This window comes from Oncorhynchus keta, chromosome 27 (genome assembly GCF_023373465.1).
Source record: "Oncorhynchus keta strain PuntledgeMale-10-30-2019 chromosome 27, Oket_V2, whole genome shotgun sequence".
Classification (NCBI taxonomy): Eukaryota; Metazoa; Chordata; class Actinopteri; order Salmoniformes; family Salmonidae; genus Oncorhynchus; species Oncorhynchus keta.
The window spans coordinates 9096026-9120529 of NC_068447.1; the positions used below are offsets into that span (position 1 = coordinate 9096026).

The 24504-nt window shown below is 44.1% G+C and overlaps 1 protein-coding gene and 2 non-coding genes across 4 annotated transcripts; all 3 read right to left on the bottom strand.

Annotated features, from left to right (window-relative positions):
• Positions 1–430: 430 nt before the first annotated feature.
• si:ch211-71n6.4 (para-nitrobenzyl esterase) lies at positions 431–16927 on the bottom strand. Of its 2 annotated transcripts, none has more exons than XM_052481578.1 (10): positions 16842–16927; positions 15584–15854; positions 13812–14232; positions 6145–6252; positions 5647–5843; positions 5340–5539; positions 5133–5191; positions 4519–4686; positions 2696–2923; positions 431–1609 (listed from the first exon to the last, which is right to left on the bottom strand). In XM_052481578.1, exons 2-10 carry the CDS (start codon positions 15845–15847, stop codon positions 1467–1469), a joined length of 1788 nt encoding a protein of 595 aa, XP_052337538.1. In that variant the 5' UTR covers positions 15848–15854; positions 16842–16927; the 3' UTR covers positions 431–1466. The 2 variants fall into 2 exon arrangements, with proteins under 2 accessions (XP_052337538.1, XP_052337539.1); XM_052481579.1 differs by having other exon boundaries at positions 16799–16913.
• Positions 16928–17629: 702 nt separating this feature from the next.
• Positions 17630–17701, bottom strand: trnah-gug (transfer RNA histidin (anticodon GUG)). The gene has a single exon. It is a non-coding gene; the product is annotated as a tRNA-His (tRNA).
• Positions 17702–17939: 238 nt separating this feature from the next.
• Positions 17940–18011, bottom strand: trnah-gug (transfer RNA histidin (anticodon GUG)). Its single transcript has one exon. It is a non-coding gene; the product is annotated as a tRNA-His (tRNA).
• Positions 18012–24504: the final 6493 nt, after the last annotated feature.

The following is a 24504-nucleotide window of genomic DNA, read 5'->3' on the forward strand; positions in this document are numbered from 1 at the left end:
AGTATGTTGCAGGTAAGAACACCGCTACACGTATTTATTTCAAACATGTCTCATTCATTTAACCCATATCTCTGTCTTGCAAAATCACATCACAAAACAGATGTTATTTACTAATATTGGAATCGATATGGAGTCCTTCAATTGTCTAGCAACAGGGTTTCTTAAGCTCTGTTTTGGGACCCAAAGTGGGCCCGAGTATGTGAGAGGTGGGCAGCGCGATATCAGTAAACATTTTGAGTCACAAGCTATTTCTTCTTCATTTCGGGCATCTGTAGATGCCATGTCATTCATTTAACCCATACCTCTTCTATTGTCCCTGGCTGCCTACAAAGTTTCACCTTGGGATAATAAAGATGGGTTTAAACTTGATTCTAGGCTATGAAACATACTGTATATTTGAAATATATATTTAGAAAAAAAGACTGAAATCTTTAATTCTTTGTGTGTTTTATTATTTGTATTAGTGCATGTGAATGACCTGTAATTTTAGGTCATGGCATTTTAAAGCAGATTACCTGAGTAAAAAAAACAAAGAACATTTTAAAGTTGAAATAAGTTGCCTATCATAGCGCACATAGTGGAACAAAAGCAGAACTGATCAATAAGACAGGAACAGATATAACTCCCTATCTGTTTGACAGGAGAAAATACAGAACAAGAGAGCTTTTGATTGGAGGCAACTCTAAACGCTAATTACACAAGTAAACACTTCCATGTGCTCTCTCTGTCATCCACAGGCTTTCATCCCTCTCTTCACACATAAAGAACAAGCGCACCATCCCTTGTTCCCAATCAAGTCGGTGGCTGTCGGAGATGCTGAAGAAAAGGCAAGAGTGTTTTACGTTGAATTGATGAGGCTTGAGTCGGAAGAAAACAAGTGTTTTCAAGTCGAACGAAGATGATTCGGTGGTGACACAGTCTCTGCGTGCAGAAAAAGCTTCCTAGCTGTTTCTGTCTGGTTGAATATCCACCACACAGAGACACATTATGGAAAGAGAAGAATAGAGAAACACATAACATAGGCTACAGCATAAAAGCCCTTGATAATAAATGTTTCCTCATTGCATACGTGTACGACGTATACACAACAGATTTCCATAAAAAGTAAAGAGTAGGCATCTTCATTTAAAATCTTAGTGCAAGTAACAGTAGCTAAAAGTATCAATAATGATAATACACATCACAATAACGTCTCCTCTTACAACATTCTCACAGCCATCTCTACCACAAAACAGAGCAGAAATATAAAAATGACCATCCTCTTCTTCCATACCAACACATTCTTCCCTTTTCTCTAAATCTGATATTTTATCCTTGAACAAACCTGAAGGCAAAATACTGTACACACCAAAACTCCCACAATAAATCTACATTTCACCACAGTCACAGAACACATTCAGTACTAACATCCTAGGTGACTCAGGTGTAGGATTCAGTCCTGTGCTGTAGGAGATATGGGTGAGGGGTCAGTTGACCCAGGCGTAGGGGTAGAAGCCATTCTTCTCCCACAGTTGGCAGCGCTCAGCAGAGTAATCATGGACCACAGAGAGGGTATGGTTCAGGAGAGCAGTGGCTGCTGGGTACTCTGGCCACTGCTCCGGCATCTTACCTGCAATAGAGGAGGAGAGAGGGATGGAACAAACGGAAGAAGAGATGAGGAATGGAGAGAACAGAAAGAGAGGAGAGGGATAGAGATATGAGGAAAAGAGATGAGGGATGGAGAGAACAGAAAGAGAGGAGAGGGATAGAGATATGAGGAAAAGAGATGAGGGACAGAGAGAACAGAAAGAGGAGGGATAGAGAGAACAGAAAGAGAGATGAGGGATAGAGAGAACAGAAAGAGAGATGAGGGATAGAGAGAACAGAAAGAGAGATGAGGGATAGAGAGAACAGAAAGAGAGATGAGGGATAGAGAGAACAGAAAGAGAGATGAGGGATAGAGAGAACAGAAAGAGAGATGAGGGATAGGGAGAACAGAAAGAGAGGAGAGGGATAGAGAGAACAGAAAGAGAGGAGACGGATAGACAGAACAGAAAGAGAGGAGAGGGATAGAGAGAACAGAAAGAGAGATGAGGGATAGAGAGAACAGAAAGAGAGGAGAGGGATAGAGAGAACAGAAAGAGAGGAGAGGGATAGAGAGAACAGAAAGAGAGGAGACGGATAGACAGAACAGAAAGAGAGGAGAGGGATAGAGAGAACAGAAAGAGAGGAGGGATAGAGAGAACAGAAAGAGAGGAGGGATAGAGAGAACAGAAAGAGAGATGAGGGATAGAGAGAACAGAAAGAGAGGAGAGGGATAGACAGAACAGAAAGAGAGGAGAGGGATAGAGAGAACAGAAAGAGAGGAGAGGGATGGAGAGAACAGAAAGAGAGGAGAGGGATAGACAGAACAGAAAGAGAGGAGAGGGATAGAGAGAACAGAAAGAGAGGAGAGGGATGGAGAGAACAGAAAGAGAGGAGAGGGATAGAGATATGAGGAAAAGTGATGAGGGATGGAGAAAACAAGAGAGGAGAGGGATAGAGATATGAGGAAAAGAGATGAGGGATGGAGAAAACAGAAGAAAGGAGGAGAGGGATAGAGAGATGAGGAAAGGTATGTGGTAAATGTCTAATTCCAATGGTCTGAGCTGAATGAACACTGAGTTCAACCAATCTAGGAGAGGTGTTTGTGTTCCAGCCCCTGCCCCTCTCTCACCCTCCTTAGCGAAGTGGACGAGGTGCTCTGTGAGGAGCTTCTGGAAGGCAGTGTCCTGGGCGGAGAGCGGTCCCCCCAACAGCTTCTCTAGACCCCCAAAGAAGGTGAAAGAGTCCAGGCCGTGGAAAGAGAACCGGCTGGGGAACGACCACAGACCCTCCGAGGAGTTGACGGCACGAGATGGAGTGTGTGTCACCACGTACCGATACACAGGACTGTGGAGGGCCGCTGAGAACACACACAGACACACATACAACAAAACACACAAAACAAACACACGCACACACACAAGCAGTTCAAAACTCTATCCTATCACTACTGTTCACTAACAGATGAGTGATTACATCAGTGAAGGGTGGACAGGAGGCATTTCCAAAGCATTCTAATTGGTGTCTTCTCTGAACAACTACCTGTCTCTCTTTAGTGCCCATTCTAATTGGTGTCTTCTCTGAACAACTACCGGTCTCTCTTTAGTGCCCATTCTAATTGGTGTCTTCTCTGAACAACTACCTGTCTCTCTTTAGTGCCCATTCTAATTGGTGTCTTCTCTGAACAACTACCTGTCTCTCTTTAGTGCCCATTCTAATTGGTGTCTTCTCTGAACAACTACCTGTCTCTCTTTAGTGCCCATTCTAATTGGTGTCTTCTCTGAACAACTACCTGTCTCTCTTTAGTGCCCATTCTAATTGGTGTCTTCTCTGAACAACTACCTGTCTCTCTTTAGTGCCCATTCTAATTGGTGTCTTCTCTGAACAACTACCTGTCTCTCTTTAGTGCCCATTCTAATTGGTGTCTTCTCTGAACAACTACCTGTCTCTCTTTAGTGCCCATTCTAATTGGTGTCTTCTCTGAACAACTACCTGTCTCTCTTTAGTGCCCATTCTAATTGGTGTCTTCTCTGAACAACTACCTGTCTCTCTTTAGTGCCCATTCTAATTGGTGTCTTCTCTGAACAACTACCTGTCTCTCTTTAGTGCCCATTCTAATTGGTGTCTTCTCTGAACAACTACCTGTCTCTCTTTAGTGCCCATTCTAATTGGTGTCTTCTCAACTGAACAACTACCTGTCTCTCTTTAGTGCCCATTCTAATTGGTGTCTTCTCTGAACAACTACCTGTCTCTCTTTAGTGCCCATTCTAATTGGTGTCTTCTCTGAACAACTACCTGTCTCTCTTTAGTGCCCATTCTAATTGGTGTCTTCTCTGAACAACTACCTGTCTCTCTTTAGTGCCCATTCTAATTGGTGTCTTCTCTGAACAACTACCTGTCTCTCTTTAGTGCCCATTCTAATTGGTGTCTTCTCTGAACAACTACCTGTCTCTCTTTAGTGCCCATTCTAATTGGTGTCTTCTCTGAACAACTACCTGTCTCTCTTTAGTGCCCATTCTAATTGGTGTCTTCTCTGAACAACTACCTGTCTCTCTTTAGTGCCCATTCTAATTGGTGTCTTCTCTGAACAACTACCTGTCTCTCTTTAGTGCCCATTCTAATTGGTGTCTTCTCTGAACAACTACCTGTCTCTCTTTAGTGCCCATTCTAATTGGTGTCTTCTCTGAACAACTACCTGTCTCTCTTTAGTGCCCATTCTAATTGGTGTCTTCTCTGAACAACTACCTGTCTCTCTTTAGTGCCCATTCTAATTGGTGTCTTCTCTGAACAACTACCTGTCTCTCTTTAGTGCCCATTCTAATTGGTGTCTTCTCTGAACAACTACCTGTCTCTCTAAAGAGACCATTCAACAACAACAAAAATGCTGTCCATTATCATAGAGTGAATGCTAACCCATTGGCTCTGGTGAATCTCCTGGCTGTCAGCGTAGCCTACCTGCAGCCCTCTTGGCCAGGTCGTTGTTTGGGCAGGTGACCCTCATGTCCGACACCATCGTGGTGTAGGCCCTCTCTGGGCAGCGGTCAGGAGTGGGGCACAGGGCCGAGCTTGGGTACAGATCCAACGCCTCCTTAGGAAGACCCTCGCTGAAGGGGCTCAGTTTATCTGTGTGGGACAGATGAGAGGCTTTGGGAAAAGGGCAATATGGTAGCAGGAATAAACTGTAAACGGCGGCAGGGTTGAAAATATGAGAGAGAGGCGGGTAATGGAGAAAAGAGTTGATGCTGGATTTCCTGGGTTTCAGTGGCCACAAGTGATGAGGGAGAAAAGGCCCAGTTTAGTATGAGCAACTTTCCCACAGCCATAGACTTCCTCAACAGCTCAATAGACTATGATGTAATCACTGTTTTATGTTCGGTCTTAGTATTCTGTCTGTCTATCTGTTAATGTCTGTTTTTTTGTTGTTGTGTGTTTTTTAATTATTCTCTTACAGGTCTACGATGTTTCATAATGTGGAGAATAATTTCCTCCTTGGAGAAAAATCTAATCAAATCGAAATGAGGCATTTTACAGATGGATCGATATTGACCCCGAGGTTACCGTATTCTCACCTGTCACAAACCACCCGTAGTCTCCCCATGTCCACATGGAGATATTCTCATACGGTGGGCTAAAGCGCACACACACACACACACACAAACGCACACACACACACACACACGCACGCACACACACATACGATTATAAAGTGAATTATCTATTTCTAGGACAGCTTCTGTAGATAATACTTTTTTTTCCAGACCACGCATAATACTTACAAAAAGTCAGTCTCCTGCTCAGTGGTCCCTATGAGGAATGGAACATCGTTGAAGACTCCTCCTTTCTCCCACATCTCAAAGGGAGGAGCTGGGAGGACATGCCTGTCCACCACTGCTACGGGCCCCACAAAGCTGTCCTTAGTGGGCAGGTCCATCAGATCATCTGCCCCCCACGACGGGTACTCCTTCCATGGGATGGCCTAGAGCGGAGTGGAGAGAGATAAAGAGAGAGAGACCCACATGAAGCCCGTTTCTCCCTTAAGGCAGATTTTACTGTACTTTACTGTACAGACTGTACTGTCTGTACCCGTAGTATCAGTGTGGTGGAGAGCTTCCGGAGGCAGGCCAGGTCATTGCAGCCAGTCTTGTTCAGGAATAGCAGGTTGTCTGCCTCTGCCTTCTCCAGTGATGCGTTATACACATAGGAGCCGCTCATATCCACCGCCGCACGAAACAGACCCTTTGCCAGCGGAGACATCATCAGAGTCCACACCGACGTCCCACCTGTGTGTGTGTGTGTGTGTGTGTGTAAGGGTGATGGGAAGAGAGTAGGCAATGAGGGTTAGGGTTAAACATTCTAAAGCAGTTAAGGAAGCTGTGTTCATTCCTTCAGCCAACTATACTGCTACAAGCACATGCTAACATAAAGTAGCATATTTTGTTTTCATCCTTTTAAATGTTCGGTAAAAATGGTTGTATTATAACAAAAAAGAAAAAGGTGCACACTAACTAAATGTTCATTCATACTTCATTGACAGTACACTCACGTAGCCCATAGAGGCTTATAATAGCTGGTATTTATTACCTGAGCTTTGACCAAATATGGTGACTTTACTGGGGTCTCCTCCAAACACCTTGATGTTCCTCTGGACCCACTGCAGAGCAGCTATCTGGTCCATGAAGCCATAGTTTCCTGGGTGGGGGGAAACCAATTAGAGATTAAAATCACGTTGAAATACCGCTTTGATGTGTCCTCGTTTTCCTATGTCCTAGTTCCTATTTTCAGAAGCTCCATCTAGCCTAGTGTACCTAAAGGTTCCTGGTGTCGAAAACCCTGAACCCTTTCAGATCAGAAGGGAAATATATAGGAGGTATTCAGATATCTTTCTGTTCTCGCCGATGACTGTGCGTGAATGTGAGTTGAAAACAATGTCTTTATGTGATTTTATGGGTCGTTCCATATCAAGCTGTATGTGTGTGTGTGTGTGTGTGTGTGTGTGTGTGTGTGTGTGTGTGTGTGTGTGTGTGTGTAAAGCATAAATGGTGTAGTGACCATGAGAAAGAAAAATATTAACTTTTTATCAAGCAGACAAATACAGTGCTTTGGGAAAGTATTCAGACGCCTTCACTTGTTCCCCATTTAATTACATTATAGCCTTATTCTAAAATGGATTAAATCCATCTTTACCTCTTCAGTCTACAGGCATAATGACAAAGCGAAAACAGGTTTTTAGAATTTTTAGCACATTTATTATAAATAAAAACATAAATACCTTATTTTCATAAGTATTCAGACCTTTAGCTATGAGAGTCGAAATTAAGCTCAGGTGCATCCTGTTTCCATTGATCATTTTTATTTTTTTATTTTTTATTTCACCTTTATTTAACCAGGTAGGCTTGTTGAGAACAAGTTCTCATTTGCAACTGCGACCTGGCCAAGATAAAGCGTAGCAATTCGACACATACAACAACACAGAGTTACACATGGAATAAACAAAACATACAGTCAATAATACAGAAGAACAAAAGAAAACAAAAGGTCTATATACAGTGAGTGCAAATGAGGTAAGTTAAGGCAATAAATAGGCCGTGGTGAAGTAATTACAATATAGCAAATAAACACTGGAATGATAGATGTGCAGAAGATGAATATGCAAGTAGAGATACTGGGGTGCAAAGGAGCAAGATAAATAAATAAATACCAGGATGGGGATGAGGTATGGGCTGTTTACAGATGGGCTATGTACAGGTGCAGTGATCTGTAAGCTGCTCTGACAGCTGGTGCTTAAAGCTAGTGAGGGAGATGTGAGTCTCCAGCTTCAGAGATTTTTTGCAATTCGTTCCAGTCATGGGCAGCAGAGAACTGGAAAGAAAGATGACCAAAGGAGGAATTGGCTTTGGGGGTGACCAGTGAGATATATCTGCTGGAGCGCGTGCTACGAGTGGGTGCTGCTATGGTGACCAGTGAGCTGAGATAAGGCGGGGCTTTACCTAGCAGAGACTTGTAGATAACCTGTAGCCAGTGGATTTGGCGACGAGTATGAAGCGAGGGCCAACCAACAAGAGCGTACAGGTTGCAATGGTGGGTAGTTTTTGGGGCTTTGGTGACAAAACGGATGGCACTGTGATAGACTGCATCCAGTTTGTTGAGTAGTGTTGGAGGCTATTTTATAGATGACATCACCGAAGTCGAGGATCGGTAGGATGGTCAGTTTTACCAGGGTTTGGCAGCATGAGTGAAGGATACTTTGTTGCGATATTGGAAGCCGATTCTAGATTTAATTTTGGATTGGAGATGCTTAATGTGAGTCTGGAAGGAGAGTTTACAGTCTAACCAGACACCCAGGTATTTGTAGTTGTCCACGTATTCTAAGTCAAAGCCATCCAGAGTAGTAATGCTGGACGGGCGGGCAGGTGCGGGCAGTGATTGGTTAAAGAGCATGCATTTAGTTTTACTTGTATTTAAGAGCAGTTGGAGGCCACAGAAGGACAGTTGTATTGCATTGAAGCTCGTCTGGAGATTAGTTAACACAGTGTCCAAGGAGGGGCCAAAAGTATACAGAATGGTGTCGTCTTCGTAGAGGTGGATCAGAGAGTCACCAGCAGCAAGAGCATCATCATTGATGTATACAGAAAAGAGAGTCGACCCGAGAATTGAACCCTGTGGCACACCCATAGAGACGGTCAGAGGACCGGACAACAGTCCCTCCGATTTGGCACACTGAACTCTATCAGAGAAGTAGTTGGTAAACCAGGCGAGGCAATCATTTGAGAAACCAAGGCTGTCGAGTCTGCCAATAAGAATGTTGTGATTGACAGAGTCGAAAGCCTTGGCCAGGTCGATGAATACGGCTGGACAGTAATGTCTCTCATCAGCGTGGCTGAGGTGCACCCATGACCAGCTCTGAAACCAGATTGCATAGCGGAGAAGGTATGGTGGGATTCGAAATGGTCAGTAATCTGTTTATCAAATCAAATGTATTTGTCACATACACATGGTTAGCAGATGTTAATGCGAGTGTAGCGAAATGCTTGTGCTTATAGTTCCAACAATGCAGTAATAACCAACGAGTAATCTAACCTAACAATTCCAAAACTACACAAGTGTAAAGGGATAAAGAATATGTACATAAAGATATATGAATGAGTGATGGTACAGAACGGCATAGGCAAGATGCAGTAGATGGTATCGAGTATAGTATGAGATGAGTAATGTAGGGTATGTAAGCAAAGTGGCTTAGTTTAAAGTGGCTAGTGATTACATGTACAGTGGGGCAAAAAAGTATTTAGTCAGCCACCAATTGTGCAAGTTCTCCCACTTAAAAAGATGAGAGAGGCCTGTAATTTTCATCATAGGTACACTTCAACTATGACAGACAAAATGAGAAAAAAAATCCAGAAAATCACATTGTAGGATTTTTAATTAATTTATTTGCAAATTATGGTGGAAAATAAGTATTACATAAAGATGCAGTAGATGATACAGGGTACAGTATATACATATACATATGAGATGAGTAATGTAGGGTATGTAAACATTATATTAAGTAGCATTGTTTAAAGTGGCTAGTGATATATTTTACATCAATTTCCATCAATCCCCATTATTAAAGTGGCTGGAGTTGAGTCAGTGTGTTGGCAGCAGCCACTCAATGTTAGTGGTGGCTGTTTAACAGTCTGATGGCCTTGAGATAGAAGCTGCTTTTCAGCCTCTCGGTCCCTGCTTTGATGCACCTGTACTGACCTCGCCTTCTGGATGATAGCAGGGATGATAGCAGGGTGAACAGGCAGTGGCTTGGGTGGTTGTTGTCCTCAATGATCTTTATGGCATTATTGTGACATCGGGTGGTGTAGGTGTCCTGGAGGGCAGGTAGTTTGCCCCCGGTGATGCGTTGTGCAGACCTCACTACCCTCTGGAGAGCCTTACGGTTGTGGGCGGAGCAGTTTCCGTACCAGGCGGTGATACAGCCCGACAGGATGCTCTCGATTGTGCTTCTGTAGAAGTTTGTGAGTGCTTTTGGTGACAAGCCAAATTTCTTCAGCCTCTTCAGCACTGCTGTGCCTTCTTCACGACGCTGTCTGTGTGGGTGGACCAATTCAGTTTGTCCGTGATGTGTACGCCGAGGAACTTAAAACTTACTACCCTCTCCACTACTGTCCCATCAATGTGGATAGGGGGGTGCTCTGCTGTTTCCTGAAGTCTACAATCATGAAGCATGTGTGAACAGCAGACTGGGATAAGGATTGATTGAATATGTCCGTAAACGCACCAGCCAGCTGGTCTGCGCATGTTCTGAGGACGCGGCTGGGGATGCCGTCTGGGCCTGCAACCTTGCAAGGGTTAACACGTTTAAATGTTTTACTCACGTCGGCTGCAGTGAAGGAGAGTCCGCAGGTTTTGGTTGCGGGCCGTGTCAGTGGCACTGTATTGTCCTCAAAGCGGGCAAAAAAGTTATTTATTCTGCCAGGGAGCAAGACATCCTGGTCCGTGACGGGGCTGGTTTTCTTTTTGTAATCCGTGATTGACTGTAGACCCTGCCACATAATTTGGCTTTCGAAGACCGTAGAAAGACAGGGTAGGATATATATAGGTCTGTAGCAGTTTGGGTCTAGAGTGTCACCCCCTTTGAAGAGGGGGATGACCGCGGTAGCTTTCCAATCTTTGGGAATCTCAGACGACACGAAAGAGAGGTTGAACAGGCTAGTAATAGGGGTTGCAACAATTTCGGCAGATATTTTTCAGTAAGAGAGGGTCCAGATTGTCTAGCCCGGCTGATTTGTAGGGGTCCAGATTTTGCAGATCTGTCAGAACATCAGCTATCTGGATTTGGGTAAAGGAGAAATGGTGGGGGCTTTGGCGGGTTGCTGTGGAGGGTGCCGGGCAGTTGACCGGGGTAGGAGTAGCCAAGTGGAAAGCATGGCCAGCCGTAGAGAAAGGCTTATTGAAATTCTCAATTATAGTGGATTTATCGGTGGTGACAGTGTTTCCTAGCCTCAGTGCAGTGGGCAGCTGGGATGAGGTGCTCTTATTCTCCATGGACGTTACAGTGTCCCAGAACTTTTTGAGTTAGTACTACAGGATGCAAATTTCTGTTTGAAAAAGCTGCCTTAGCTTTTCTAACTGCCTGTGTATATTTGTTCCTAACTTCCCTGAAAAGTTGCATATCACGGGGGCTATTCAATGCCAATGCAGAATGCCACAGGATGTTTTTGTGCTGGTTAAGGACAGACAGGTCTGGAGTGAACCAAGGACTATATCTATTCCTAGTTCTACATTTTTTGAGAGGGGCATGCTTATTTAAGATGGTGAGGAAGGCACTTTTAAAGAATAGCCAGGCATCATCTACTGACGGGATGAGGTCAATGTCATTCCAGGATACCACGGCCAGGTCGATTAGACAGGCCTGCTCGCAGAAGTGTTTTAGGGAGGGTTTGACAGTGATGAGGGGTGGTCGTTTGACCGCAGACCTATTACGGATGCAGGCAATGAGGCAGTGATCGATGAGATCTTGATTGAAAACAGCAGAGGTGTATTTGGAGGGCGAGTTTGTTAGGATGACATCTATGAGGGTGCCCGTGTTTACGGATTTGGGGTTGAACCTGGTAGGTTCATTGATAATTTGTTTGAGATTGAGGGCATCACGCTTAGTTTGTAGGATGGCCGGGGTGTTAAGCATGTCCCAGTTTAGGTCACCTAGTAGCACAAGCTCAGAAGATAGATGGGGGGCAATCAGAGGGAGGTCTATAGCAAGCGGCAACAGTGAGAGACTTGTTTCTGGAAAGGTGCATTTTTAGAAGTAGAAGCTCAAATTGTTTGGGCGACAGACTTAGATAGTAATACAGAACTCTGCAGGCTATCTCTGCAGTAGATTGCAACAACGCCCCCTTTGGCAGTCCTATCTTGGCGGAAAATGTTATAGTTAGGAATGGAAATGTCAAGGTTTTTGGTGGTTTTCCTAAGCCAGGATTCAGACACGGCTAAGACATCTGGGTTGGCAGAGTGGGCTAAAGCAGTGAGTAAAACAAACTTAGGGAGTAGGCTTCTAATGTTAACATGCATGAAACCAAGGCTTTTACGTTTACAGAAGTCAACAAATGAGAGCACCTGTGCGGTGGGAGTGGAGCTAGGCACTGCAGGCCCTGGATTAACCTCTACATCACCAGAGGAACAGAGGAGAAGTAGGATAAGGGTACGGCTAATCGCTATACGAACTGGCCGTCTGGCACGTTCAGAACAGAGAGTAAAAGGAGCAGGTTTCTGGGCACAATAGCATAGATTCAAGGCATAGTGTACAGAGGTAGGATGTGAGTACATTGGAGGAAAACCTAGGCATTGAGTAATGAAGAGATAGATATAGTCTCTAGAGAGGTTTAAACCAGGTGATGTCATCGCATATGTAGGAGGTGGAACAACATGATTGGTTAAGGCATATTGAGCAGGGCTAGAGGCTCTACAGTGAAATAAGACAGTAATCACTAACCAGGACAGGACAATATTAGAGAGAGGCATGCGTAGCCAAGTGAACATATGGGTCCAGTAAGTGGTTGGGCTGGCTGGGGACATAGCGATTCAGACAGTTAGCAGGCCGATGCTAACAAGCTAGCAGCTAGTAGACCGGGTTAGCAAGCAAGCAGTTAGCATGGGCTAGCAGTTACAGACCGGGCAGGTAAGATAGCAGTTAGCATGCCGGGGCCGGAAACTAGCAGTTAGTATCATCCCTGAGATGTTTCTACAACTTGATTGGAGTCCACCTGTGGTAAAGTCAATTGATTGGACATGATATGGAAAGGCACACAACTGTCTATATAAGGTCCCACAGTTGACAACTGTCTATATAAGGTCCCACAGTGAATGTCAGAACGAAAAACAAGCCATGAGGTCGAAGGAATTGTCCGTAGAGCTATAAGACAGGATTGTGTCGAGGCACAGATCTGGGGAAGGGTACCAAAAAATGTCTGCAACAATGATGGTCCCCAAGAACAGTGGCCTCCATCATCCTTAAATGGAAGAAGTTTGGAACCACTGAGCAATCGGGGGAGAAGGGCCTTGGTCAGGGAGGTGACCAAGAACCCAATGGTCACTCTTAACAGAGCTCCTCTATGGAGATGGGAGAACTATCCAGAAAGACAACCATCTCTGCAGCACTCTGCAGCACACACCAATCAGGCCTTTATGGTAGAGTGGCCAGACAGAAGCCACTCCTCATTAAAAGGAACATGACAGCTCATTTGGATTTTGCCGAAAAGGACTCTCACACGATAAGAAACAAGATTCTCTGGTCTGATGAAACCAAGATTAAACTCTTTGGCCTGAATGCCTAGCGTCATGTCTGGAGGAAACCAGACACCGTTCATCACCTGGTCAATATCATCCCTACAGTGAAGCATTGTGGTGGCAGCATCATGCTGTGTGGATGTTTTTCAGCGTCAGGATCGAGGGAAAGATGAATGGAGAAAAGTACAGAGATCCTCGATGAAAACCTGCTCCAGAGAGCTAAGGACCTCAGACTGGGGTGAAGGTTCACCTTCCAACAGGACAATCAACCTAAGCACACATACAAGACAATGCAGGAGTGGCTTTGGGTCTGAATGTCTCTGAATGTCCTTGAGTGGCCCAGCCAGAGCCTGATTGAATATCTCTGGAGAGACCTGAAAATAGCTGCGATGCTCCCCATCCAACCTGACAGAGCTTAAGAGGACCTGCAGAAAAAAATGGGAGAAACTCCCCAAATACAGGTGTGCCAAGCTTGTAACGTCATACCCAAGAAGACTCAAGGCTGTAATCGCTTAAAAAAAAGTACTGAGTAAAGGGTCTTGAATCCTCATGTAAAGGTGATATTTCACAGAAATGTAAAAAAAATATATATGTTTTTCCTTTGTCATTATGGGGTATTGTGTGTAGATCGATGGAAAATAAAACAATTTAATCCATTTTAGAAGGCTGTAACGTAACAAAATGTAGAAAAAGTCCAGGGGTCTGAATACTTATCACCTCCAGCTATCCAAATCACATTAAAGCTCATTAAATAGATATACACAATTTTAAACAACGTCACTGAGAGAACAAACATAAACATCATTAATATTGCATCACTCAGTTGGTGTTAGAAATAGCTTGTTAAAATATTAAAACCTTCCTATTATCATATCTTAAATACAACATGATCTATGTTGTTTGAAACTGCTTGAGACATCAAGACCTCGTTTGGCAATACTGTAAAAACTTTAATGTGCCAACTGCTAGAGACTGACCAGAGGTATTGGTGGGGGAGCCCTCCCTCAGTAGCTCCAGGGCCAGGAACCCAAATGCGTTGAGCCTGTAGTTAAAGCTGACATAGACCATCCCTGTCTGGGCTGCTAGCTCCTCTGTGGGCGAGTAGCCCTCCTCTCCTCCACTAAGCATGTGAAGGTAGCCCCCATGGATCCAGACCATGACGGGTAGGGCAGCGTCGGGGCTCAGGGTGGGGGTCCACACGTTCAGGAAGAGGCAGCTCTCCTGGCCAATCACCTTCCCCGTGTCTGAGAGCGGCTGCACCTGGGGACACTTGCTGCGGAAGCGGGTGGCATCCCCCACACCGTTCCCACACCAGGGTTTGGCTGGAGGGGCCCAGCGACGTTCCCCAATGGGGGGAGCAGCGTACGGGAGGCCCTTGAACGAGTAGGCCCCATTTCTCTGCAATGATAAAGACGAACAATAGTATTTCATTAACTATGAGTGTTCACTGGAGGTAATTCGGTATAAGCCCACATGGTCAAGGCACATGTCACTGAAACATTCCACTCCTCAATCCTTTACCATCTTCTATTACAGGGTTCCCCAACAGACGGTGATCTTGTTTATTTAAATTTTATTGTTGGACATAAAAGACTGTAAAAAAATACAAGCAAATTAGCTTCAATCGATTTTAATTTTGGAAATCTGTTTCAAAGTATTCCCATGCATAATAGATATACACTCAGTGGACAGATTATTAGGTACACCCATCTTGGGTCAGACCCCCCTTTTCCTCCAGAACAGCCTGAATTCTTCTGGGCGTGGGTTAAACAAGGTGTCGGAAATGTTTGTTCGTCAATTGGTATCAAGGGACATAACATGTGCCAAGAAAACATTCCCCACATCAATACACCACCGCCACCCGCCTGTACCGTTGACACCAGGCAGGATGGGGCCATGGACTCACGCTGCTCACACCAAATCCTGACTCTGCCATCATTATAACGCAACAGGAATCCGGGATTCGTTGGACCAGGCAATGTTTTTCCATTCCTTCATTGTCCAGTGTCTCCCCCCTGGAGACACTTCTTCTTGCTTTTAGCTGGTAGGAGTGGAACACAGTGTGGCTGTCTTCCACAATAGCCCAACCGTGACAGGAACTGACGAGTTGTGCGTTCCGAGATGCCATTCTGCTCCGTTATTTGCCCGTTTGTGGCCCCGCTTGTTATCTTGTCATTCTCCTTTGACCTCTCATCAACGTGCTGTTTTCGCCCACAGGACTGCCGCTGACTGTTTTTTTGTTTGTCGCACTATTCTCGGTAAACCCTAGACACTCTCGTGGGTGAAAAGCCCAGTCGGACGGCCGTTTCTGAGATACTGGAACCGGTGCGCCTGGCACCGACGATCACATCACGGGGTGAACGGGGTGGTGTACCTAATAAACTGGCCACTGAGTGTATGTGATCGTATTCAACTGTAAGCAAGGTTTGAAATAATTATGTTTTAGTCAAATATTATATCCGTTTGGGCTTCTTGCGGTCGATTTGCAGTTTACAAATGATTTGTAATTATGTTCCAGCCCCGTGACCACCCGCTGAATAAAAAAAATAAACGGCCTGCGACTGAATCTAATTGATGATCCCTGTTCTATTAGGTCTCGATGATCTTTACATTGTAGGCATATGGGGGAGAAACCATACAGTACAATTGGTTAAACATGTTTAATATGGCTGAACATAGTTTAGTTTTTTGTGTAAAGCTGAACACTGTTTCTACTCTTTCCACCAACAATGTGCAGACATCAACCCACCTGTCTCCCCTGGAACTCTCCACAGTCAGTAGTGACCTGGGCTGAGCCAGGGGGCAGAGTCTGGGCCACGAAGGCCAGGTACCCAGCCAAGGTGAGCAGGGATAGCACCCCCAGGCAGACGAGGAAGATGCAGCGTCTGGACAGGACCAGGAATGGGCTGACGTAGTGTCTGCGACGCACATACTGCACCTCCTCCTCTCCTTCCTCTTGTACCAGATAACGATACTCTGTCCCCTCAGGGACCTCAAACACGTCCTCATTCATCTTGGCTCTATGAGGGAAGCACACAGGGGAGATCAGTGCAGAGCAGGGATTTGCACAGTAGATTAGGCCAATAAAGCAGTTTTAGGACAACATGCAGGATTAGGGTAAATTTAAATTCAGTTTTATTGAACCTTTATCCAGGTTAGTCTCATTGAGATACAATCTATTTTTTCAAGAAAGACCTCTCTTCATGGGACAAATATTGGAGTAACTCATGAAGTGGAGAATTTGCCATTCATTTGAATTACATGCCATCCCACACGAACCCCTAGCCCCCATAAACTAATATGGCTAGCCCCCTACCAAAACACTCTTGTTCATGGCCTCTTGTCATCTGAGAGTATCCAAGCTACACAATAATAACGCTATCACTAGTGTACTTGAAAAGTAGCAGACGGGTTATAATGTGTTTGGTACGGGTTAATAGGTAGCATAGTAAATTGATGATAAATAATCTCTAACTCTATGGCTAATTGATATGTCAAAGCCAATGTAAATTAGATGAAGAATCGTATTGAGAACAATCAAGTGTAAGGTTCATCCACAATAGTTAAGACTTCAGGTGACGCCTATGTGAGCGAATTTCCTTATTGCATTGTTAGAGGATCGAGCGCGCAGTTAAAAGCAGCAACGCTGGTTTCCCACGTCCTGTGAAACAATGTTGCAATCGTTCATGGGCACACCATATTCCCAAAGAAGGAAAATCTAAAATCACCTCATTACAAAATTGCGTTATTTATTTAAAGATGATAGGAGTTTCATGCATGGCAATGATGATAAACAATATTATTACTCACACACTAAGGCAGGATTTCTAACTGCTTTTAAAGGCTCATTTGACTTGTCTCAGGAATGCCTACCGTTAAACTCCATGAAACAAAACAATGTAAACAAACTTCATAAACATTAACTTCCATTGTAGTCTAGAAAAACACGACAAGTCTAACATACCGTTGATAGAAATGTTGCCATAACGTAGGCAATGATAACTTACAATATTCAATCCAGTTGTTCAAAATCAACTTTTGACGCAGCTACCGTGTGTGATCCCTCAACTAAAAATGGCTGCTGGGTAACAACTTGTTTTTTCTTCATATTTAAAGGGGCAGCTTACATTATAAGGGGATGTCTATAGCACATTTATGACTTCATAAATGAAACACATTCAGAGGTTTTAAAAAGTGCACAATTGTCATACTTGAGTAAAAGTAAACCTTAATAGAAAACGACTAAAGGAAAGTACAAAAAAAAGTAAAGTACACATACTCCGCCAAAAATACTTAAATAGTACTTTTACTATTTATATATCTAAGAAAGTCAGTTAAGAACTAATTATTATTTGCTGTATAAATGAAGCTTGATTTGATTTTAAACTGGGTAATGAGCTGAACGCATACTATGACTGACAGTCCATACTGTATATTTTGTATTGCATCGACCAAACTTTTTCAATCCATTTCTCCTTATGCATGATCATATTTTTGGAGTACCCACATGGTCCCCACATGCTTTCCCAAGTGTGTTTCATCTGGGCTGAAGATGGGTACATATCCTGCATATTAGCTAGCTGTTTCCCCACACTTGTTGTTACGAATTTAGCAAATGTACAGTTTTGTCTGTCATTCTTTTTTCACTGCTAATTGATGTGATAACGTTCGCTGGTTAGCCAACGCCAAAAGGGATAAATATCAGAATTACACAATAAACCAGACAGTCAGTCAGTTTACCATGAATCAACGCTTCAAAAAGAGAGTCCTTTTGCCGTGACATTGTGTATCGCAATGCCGTGACCCGGATTCGAACCGGGGTTGCTGCGGCCACAACGCAGAGTACTAACCACTATACGATCACGGCGAGCTACCAGGGCTCGTGTGTTGGGCGGAGATTTGAAGCTATTCAAACTTGCACACACAGCCATGCAATGACATAGGCTTTGCCAAGAAATTCAATTGCGGATAGTTAGGAACCGGTGCCTCGAGTTAGAGAGTTTACCTAACGGGAAAAAAATATAAATAGACCAACTAAATTGTAGTTAGCGATGTACCTCGAATGATTTAAAAGAGCCCTTTTGCCGTGACATTGTGTATCGCAATGCCGTGACCCGGATTCGAACCGGGGTTGCTGCGGCCACAACGCAGAGTACTAACCACTATACGATCACGGCGAGCTACCAGGGCCATGCGCCGTAAGGGAGATATTGGGATATTATGTGAAACATTCAAGCAGAGATATCTTGATGTTTTGTCTCTTAACATGCCATGTTAGGTGGCTGAGGTGGTTAAATTCCAAAGTCTAACGTTACACTTTGATGCCAGTTAGATTACAGTTAGTGCTTGTGTGTCTGTGGGACAAATTGGGTTGTTCAAGCATGCAGTGATGAGGACAGGCACAGCTGACTTTTTGGCTTTCCACTCAAGGGGAAAGCCCTGGTAACTCACCATGATCATACAGTGGTTAGTGCTCTGTGTTGTGGCCGCAGAGTCCGGTTCACGACATTTTGATACACAATGTTACGGCAAAAAGTCTCCTTTTGAATGACTCAAAGAACTAACTGTGTAATCTAAAATATTAACACAACATGTAAAGTGTTGGTCCCATGTTTCATGAGCTGAAATAAAAGATCCCGGTCTACAGTCTATAACTTAGGTGGCTGGAGTCTTTGACAATTCTTTGGGCCTTCCTCTGACACCGCCTGGTATAGACGTCCTGGATGGCAGGAAGCTCGGCCTCAGTGATGGAAGCACTATCCTCTGTAGCGAATTGCAGTTGGATGCTGAGCAGTTGCCATACCAAGCGGTGATGCAGCCAGTCAAAATGCTCTCGATGGTGCAGCTTTGGATATTATTTGAGGATCTGAGGTCCAATGCCAAATATTTTCAGCCTCCTGAGGGGAAATAGGCATTGTCGTGTCCTCTTCACGAATGTCTTGGTGTGTTTGGACCATATTCTTCACATACAAACCTTTATATGTCCGAACTAAGAATAATATAGGCTTCCCGAAAATAACATGGTCGCTGTGGTAGAAAGTTTATTTTGATTGGCGAAATCTGCATTTAACAAAATGTAAACAGGATTATTAGGGAAATCGTTCTTCTTGCAAAGCATGTAGACGTTTAAATCAAACTATTATATAAATCTGAATATTCACAATAATCATAATTTGTGCGTGTACTCAGTGCTGGCCGAGTTTCTATTGGTCAGTCACCGGGCCCCACACTGCATGATAAAGGCAGAACATTTATTTAATTGTCGGAGTCTACGACCGCACGTGGCGGTGCTTAATTGGAAGACCTAGACCATGTCACACTGAACGAGCTGGGAGAACCTTCCAGAAGGACATCCATCTCTGTAGCACTCCACCAATCAGGCCTTTATGGTGGAGTGGCCAGATGGAAGTCACTCCTCAGTGAATGGCATATTGCTCTCTCTTCTCGTCATTTTCCGAGGATGATTCTCCAGAGCTGTGAATAATGAATGGTAAACTTAACCCTATACTCTGCAGCCAGTGGACTTCTGGCAGGTTAGGAAGTGTCAGTATGTTTGCCTGTTCTTCCTGTCCCATATGCAGTGACGATACTGTGGGCCTGAACTTGACCTGGTCCAACACACCCATCTTTCCATTCTCTTTTCCCTGTGTTCAGGTCAGAGAATGATAGATTCATCCTCTGGATTTTGGGGGAACCCAATATGTTGCCCCTGGATGATATAATCAAGGAGAGGTTGACCGTCACCCTCATGGATGCTAATCATTGTCCAGGGGAGGGCATGTTCCTATTCCAAGGATACTTCAGAAGCGTACTCTACACTAGCAGAGCACTGTATTCCACTGTACCACACAATACTCTACAGGGGTCAGTACTAACTCTATTCTACTACGCAATACACTGTTGAGTCTCTCTAGTCTAACTAGTCAACAATGGTATTTATAGTCTAACTAGTCAACAATGGTTTTTAGCCACAATTTCCACATCAAGGCAACGGCATGCTTGAGTAGCCTAATATCTCCCCTTCACACACAAGCCCTGGTAGCTTGACGTGATCATATAATGGTTAGTACTGCTCATGGCAATGCGATTCACGGCTTGAGGGTGCTTTTTGAATGAGTTAAACTGAGACTCAGCCATATGATGTCGCCATGAGCAGCTCTGCAGATGAGCACAATGATAGACTATCACAGAGTATCAGCCCATGCATAGCTTCGGGACGAGGCGGAGAAGTTTTCGCTTTGGGCTTCAATGCTCTTAGTTGTTGTCAAATTGACCCGATACAGCTTTTCACTTTGTGACTCTGCCTTTAAACTGTCGCCAACGAAACTAAATGTATAGTATGGTAACCTACACTGTTATCAATTTCTGCTTATTTAATGTTATAATGACAGAGGTAAAGTAATTATTTATTCACCAGTGGTCAGAGGCACCCTTTCCACAATCTCTGCTAAATTCACTCTACTTATTCAGTTAAGCTCATTCTGCTAATTCAAAAAGAGCCCTTATGCCGTGACATTGTGAATTTCAATGCCGTGACCCGGATTCGAACCGGGGTTGCTGCGGCCACAACGCAGAGTACTAAACACTATACGATCACGGCGAGCTACCAGGGCTTGCATATGTGAAGGTGAAATCGATCTACTCAAGCAGGACTTCACTGTGACGTGGCTGAGGTGGTTAAATTCCAAAGTCTTACGTTACACTTTGATGCCAGTTAGATTACAGTTAGTGCTTGTGTGTCTGTGGGACAAATTGTGTTATTCAAGCATGCAGTGACGAGGACAGGCACAGCTGACTTTTTGGCTTTCCACTCAAAGGGAAAGCCCTGGTAACTCACCATGATCATACAGTGGTTAGTGCTCTGTGTTGTGGCCGCAGAGTCCGGTTCACGCCATTTTGATACACAATGTTACGGCAAAAGTCTCCTTTTGAATGACTCAAAGTACTAACTGTGTAATCTAAAATATTAACACAACATGTAAAGTGTTGGTCCCATGTTTCATGAGCTGAAATAAAATATCCCGGTCTACAGTCTATGACTTAGGTGGCTGGAGTCTTTGACAATTCTTTGGGCCTTCCTCTGACACCGCCTGGTATAGACGTCCTGGATGGCAGGAAGCTCGGCCTCAGTGATGTAAGCACTATCCTCTGTAGCGAATTGCAGTCGGATGCTGAGCAGTTGCCATACCAAGCGGTGATGCAGCCAGTCAAAATGCTCTCGATGGTGCAGCTTTAGATATTATTTGAGGATCTGAGGTCCAATGCCAAATATTTTCAGCCTCCTGGGGGAAATAGGCATTGTCGTGTCCTCTTCACGAATGTCTTGGTGTGTTTGGACCATATTCTTCACATATATGTCCGAACTAAGAATAATATAGGCTTCCCGAAAATAACATGGTCGCTGTGGTAGAAAGTTTATTTTGATTGGCGAAATCTGCATTTAACAAAATGTAAACAGGATTATTAGGGAAATCGTTCTTCTTGCAAAGCATGTAGACGTTTAAATCAAACTATTATATAAATCTGAATATTCACAATAATCATAATTTGTGCGTGTACTCAGTGCTGGCCGAGTTTCTATTGGTCAGTCACCGGGCCCCACACTGCATGATAAAGGCAAAACATTTCTTTAATTGTCAGAGTCTACGACCGCACGTGGCGGTGCTTAATTGGAAGACCTAGACCCTGTCACACTGAACGAGCTGGGAGAACCTTCCAGAAGGACATCCATCTCTGCAGCACTCCACCAATCAGGCCTTTATGGTGGAGTGGCCAGATGGAAGTCACTCCTCAGTGAATGGCATATTGCTCTCTCTTCTCGTCATTTTCCCAGGATGATTCTCCAGAGCTGTGAATAATGAATGGTAAACTTAACCCTATACTCTGCAGCCAGTGGACTTCTGGCAGGTTAGGAAGTGTCAGTATGTTTGCCTGTTCTTCCTGTCCCATATGCAGTGACGATACTGTGGGCCTGAACTTGACCTGGTCCAACACACCCATCTTTCCATTCTCTTTTCCCTGTGTTCAGGTCAGAGAATGATAGATTCATCCTCTGGATTTTGGGGGAACCCAATATGTTGCCCCTGGATGATATAATCAAGGAGAGGTTGACCGTCACCCTCATGGATGCTAATCATTGTCCAGGGGAGGGCATGTTCCTATTCCAAGGATACTTCAGAAGCGTACTCTACACTAGCAGAGCACTGTATTCCACTGTACCACACAATACTCTACAGGGGTCAGTACTAACTCTATTCTACTACGCAATACACTGTTGAGTCTCTCTAGTCTAACTAGTCAACAATGGTATTTATAGTCTAACTAGTCAACAATGGTTTTTAGCCACAATTTCCACATCAAGGCAACGGCATGCTTGAGTAGCCTAATATCTCCCCTTCACACACAAGCCCTGGTAGCTTGACGTGATCATATAATGGTTAGTACTGCTCATGGCAATGCGATTCACGGCTTGAGGGTGCTTTTTGAATGAGTTAAACTGAGACTCAGCCATATGATGTCGCCATGAGCAGCTCTGCAGATGAGCACAATGATAGACTATCACAGAGTATCAGCCCATGCATAGCTTCGGGACGAGGCGGAGAAGTTTTCGCTTTGGGCTTCAATGCTCTTAGTTGTTGTCAAAATTGACCCGATACAGCTTTTCACTTTGTGACTCTGCCTTTAAACTGTCGCCAACGAAACTAAATGTATAGTATGGTAACCTACACTGTTATCAATTTCTGCTTATTTAATGTTATAATGACAGAGGTATAGTAATTATTTATTCACCAGTGGTCAGAGGCACCCTTTCCACAATCTCTGCTAAATTCACTCTACTTATTCAGTTAAGTTCATTCTGCTAATTCAAAAAGAGCCCTTATGCCGTGACATTGTGAATTTCAATGCCGTGACCCGGATTCGAACCGGGGTTGCTGCGGCCACAACGCAGAGTACTAAACACTATACGATCACGGCGAGCTACCAGGGCTTGCATATGTGAAGGTGAAATCGATCTACTCAAGCAGGCCTTCACTGTGACGTGGCTGAGGTGGTTAAATTCCAAAGTCTTACGTTACACTTTGATGCCAGTTAGATTACAGTTAGTGCTTGTGTGTCTGTGGGACAAATTGTGTTATTCAAGCATGCAGTGACGAGGACAGGCACAGCTGACTTTTTGGCTTTCCACTCAAAGGGAAAGCCCTGGTAACTCACCATGATCATACAGTGGTTAGTGCTCTGTGTTGTGGCCGCAGACTCCGGTTCACGCCATTTTGATACACAATGTTACGGCAAAAAGTCTCCTTTTGAATGACTCAAAGTACTAACTGTGTAATCTAAAATATCAACACAACATGTAAAGTGTTGGTCCCATGTTTCATGAGCTGAAATAAAATATCCCGGTCTACAGTCTATGACTTAGGTGGCTGGAGTCTTTGACAATTCTTTGGGCCTTCCTCTGACACCGCCTGGTATAGACGTCCTGGATGGCAGGAAGCTCGGCCTCAGTGATGTAAGCACTATCCTCTGTAGCGAATTGCAGTCGGATGCTGAGCAGTTGCCATACCAAGCGGTGATGCAGCCAGTCAAAATGCTCTCGATGGTGCAGCTTTAGATATTATTTGAGGATCTGAGGTCCAATGCCAAATATTTTCAGCCTCCTGAGGGGAAATAGGCATTGTCGTGTCCTCTTCACGAATGTCTTGGTGTGTTTGGACCATATTCTTCACATATATGTCCGAACTAAGAATAATATAGGCTTCCCGAAAATAACATGGTCGCTGTGGTAGAAAGTTTATTTTGATTGGCGAAATCTGCATTTAACAAAATGTAAACAGGATTATTAGGGAAATCGTTCTTCTTGCAAAGCATGTAGACGTTTAAATCAAACTATTATATAAATCTGAATATTCACAATAATCATAATTTGTGCGTGTACTCAGTGCTGGCCGAGTTTCTATTGGTCAGTCACCGGGCCCCACACTGCATGATAAAGGCAAAACATTTCTTTAATTGTCGGAGTCTACGACCGCACGTGGCGGTGCTTAATTGGAAGACCTAGACCCTGTCACACTGAACGAGCTGGGAGAACCTTCCAGAAGGACAACCATCTCTGCAGCACTCCACCAATCAGGCCTTTATGGTGGAGTGGCCAGATGGAAGTCACTCCTCAGTGAATGGCATATTGCTCTCTCTTCTCGTCATTTTCCGAGGATGATTCTCCAGAGCTGTGAATAATGAATGGTAAACTTAACCCTATACTCTGCAGCCAGTGGACTTCTGGCAGGTTAGGAAGTGTCAGTATGTTTGCCTGTTCTTCCTGTCCCATATGCAGTGACGATACTGTGGGCCTGAACTTGACCTGGTCCAACACACCCATCTTTCCATTCTCTTTTCCCTGTGTTCAGGTCAGAGAATGATAGATTCATCCTCTGGATTTTGGGGGAACCCAATATGTTGCCCCTGGATGATATAATCAAGGAGAGGTTGACCGTCACCCTCATGGATGCTAATCATTGTCCAGGGAGGGCATGTTCCTATTCCAAGGATACTTCAGAAGCGTACTCTACACTAGCAGAGCACTGTATTCCACTGTACCACACAATACTCTACAGGGGTCAGTACTAACTCTATTCTACTACGCAATACACTGTTGAGTCTCTCTAGTCTAAC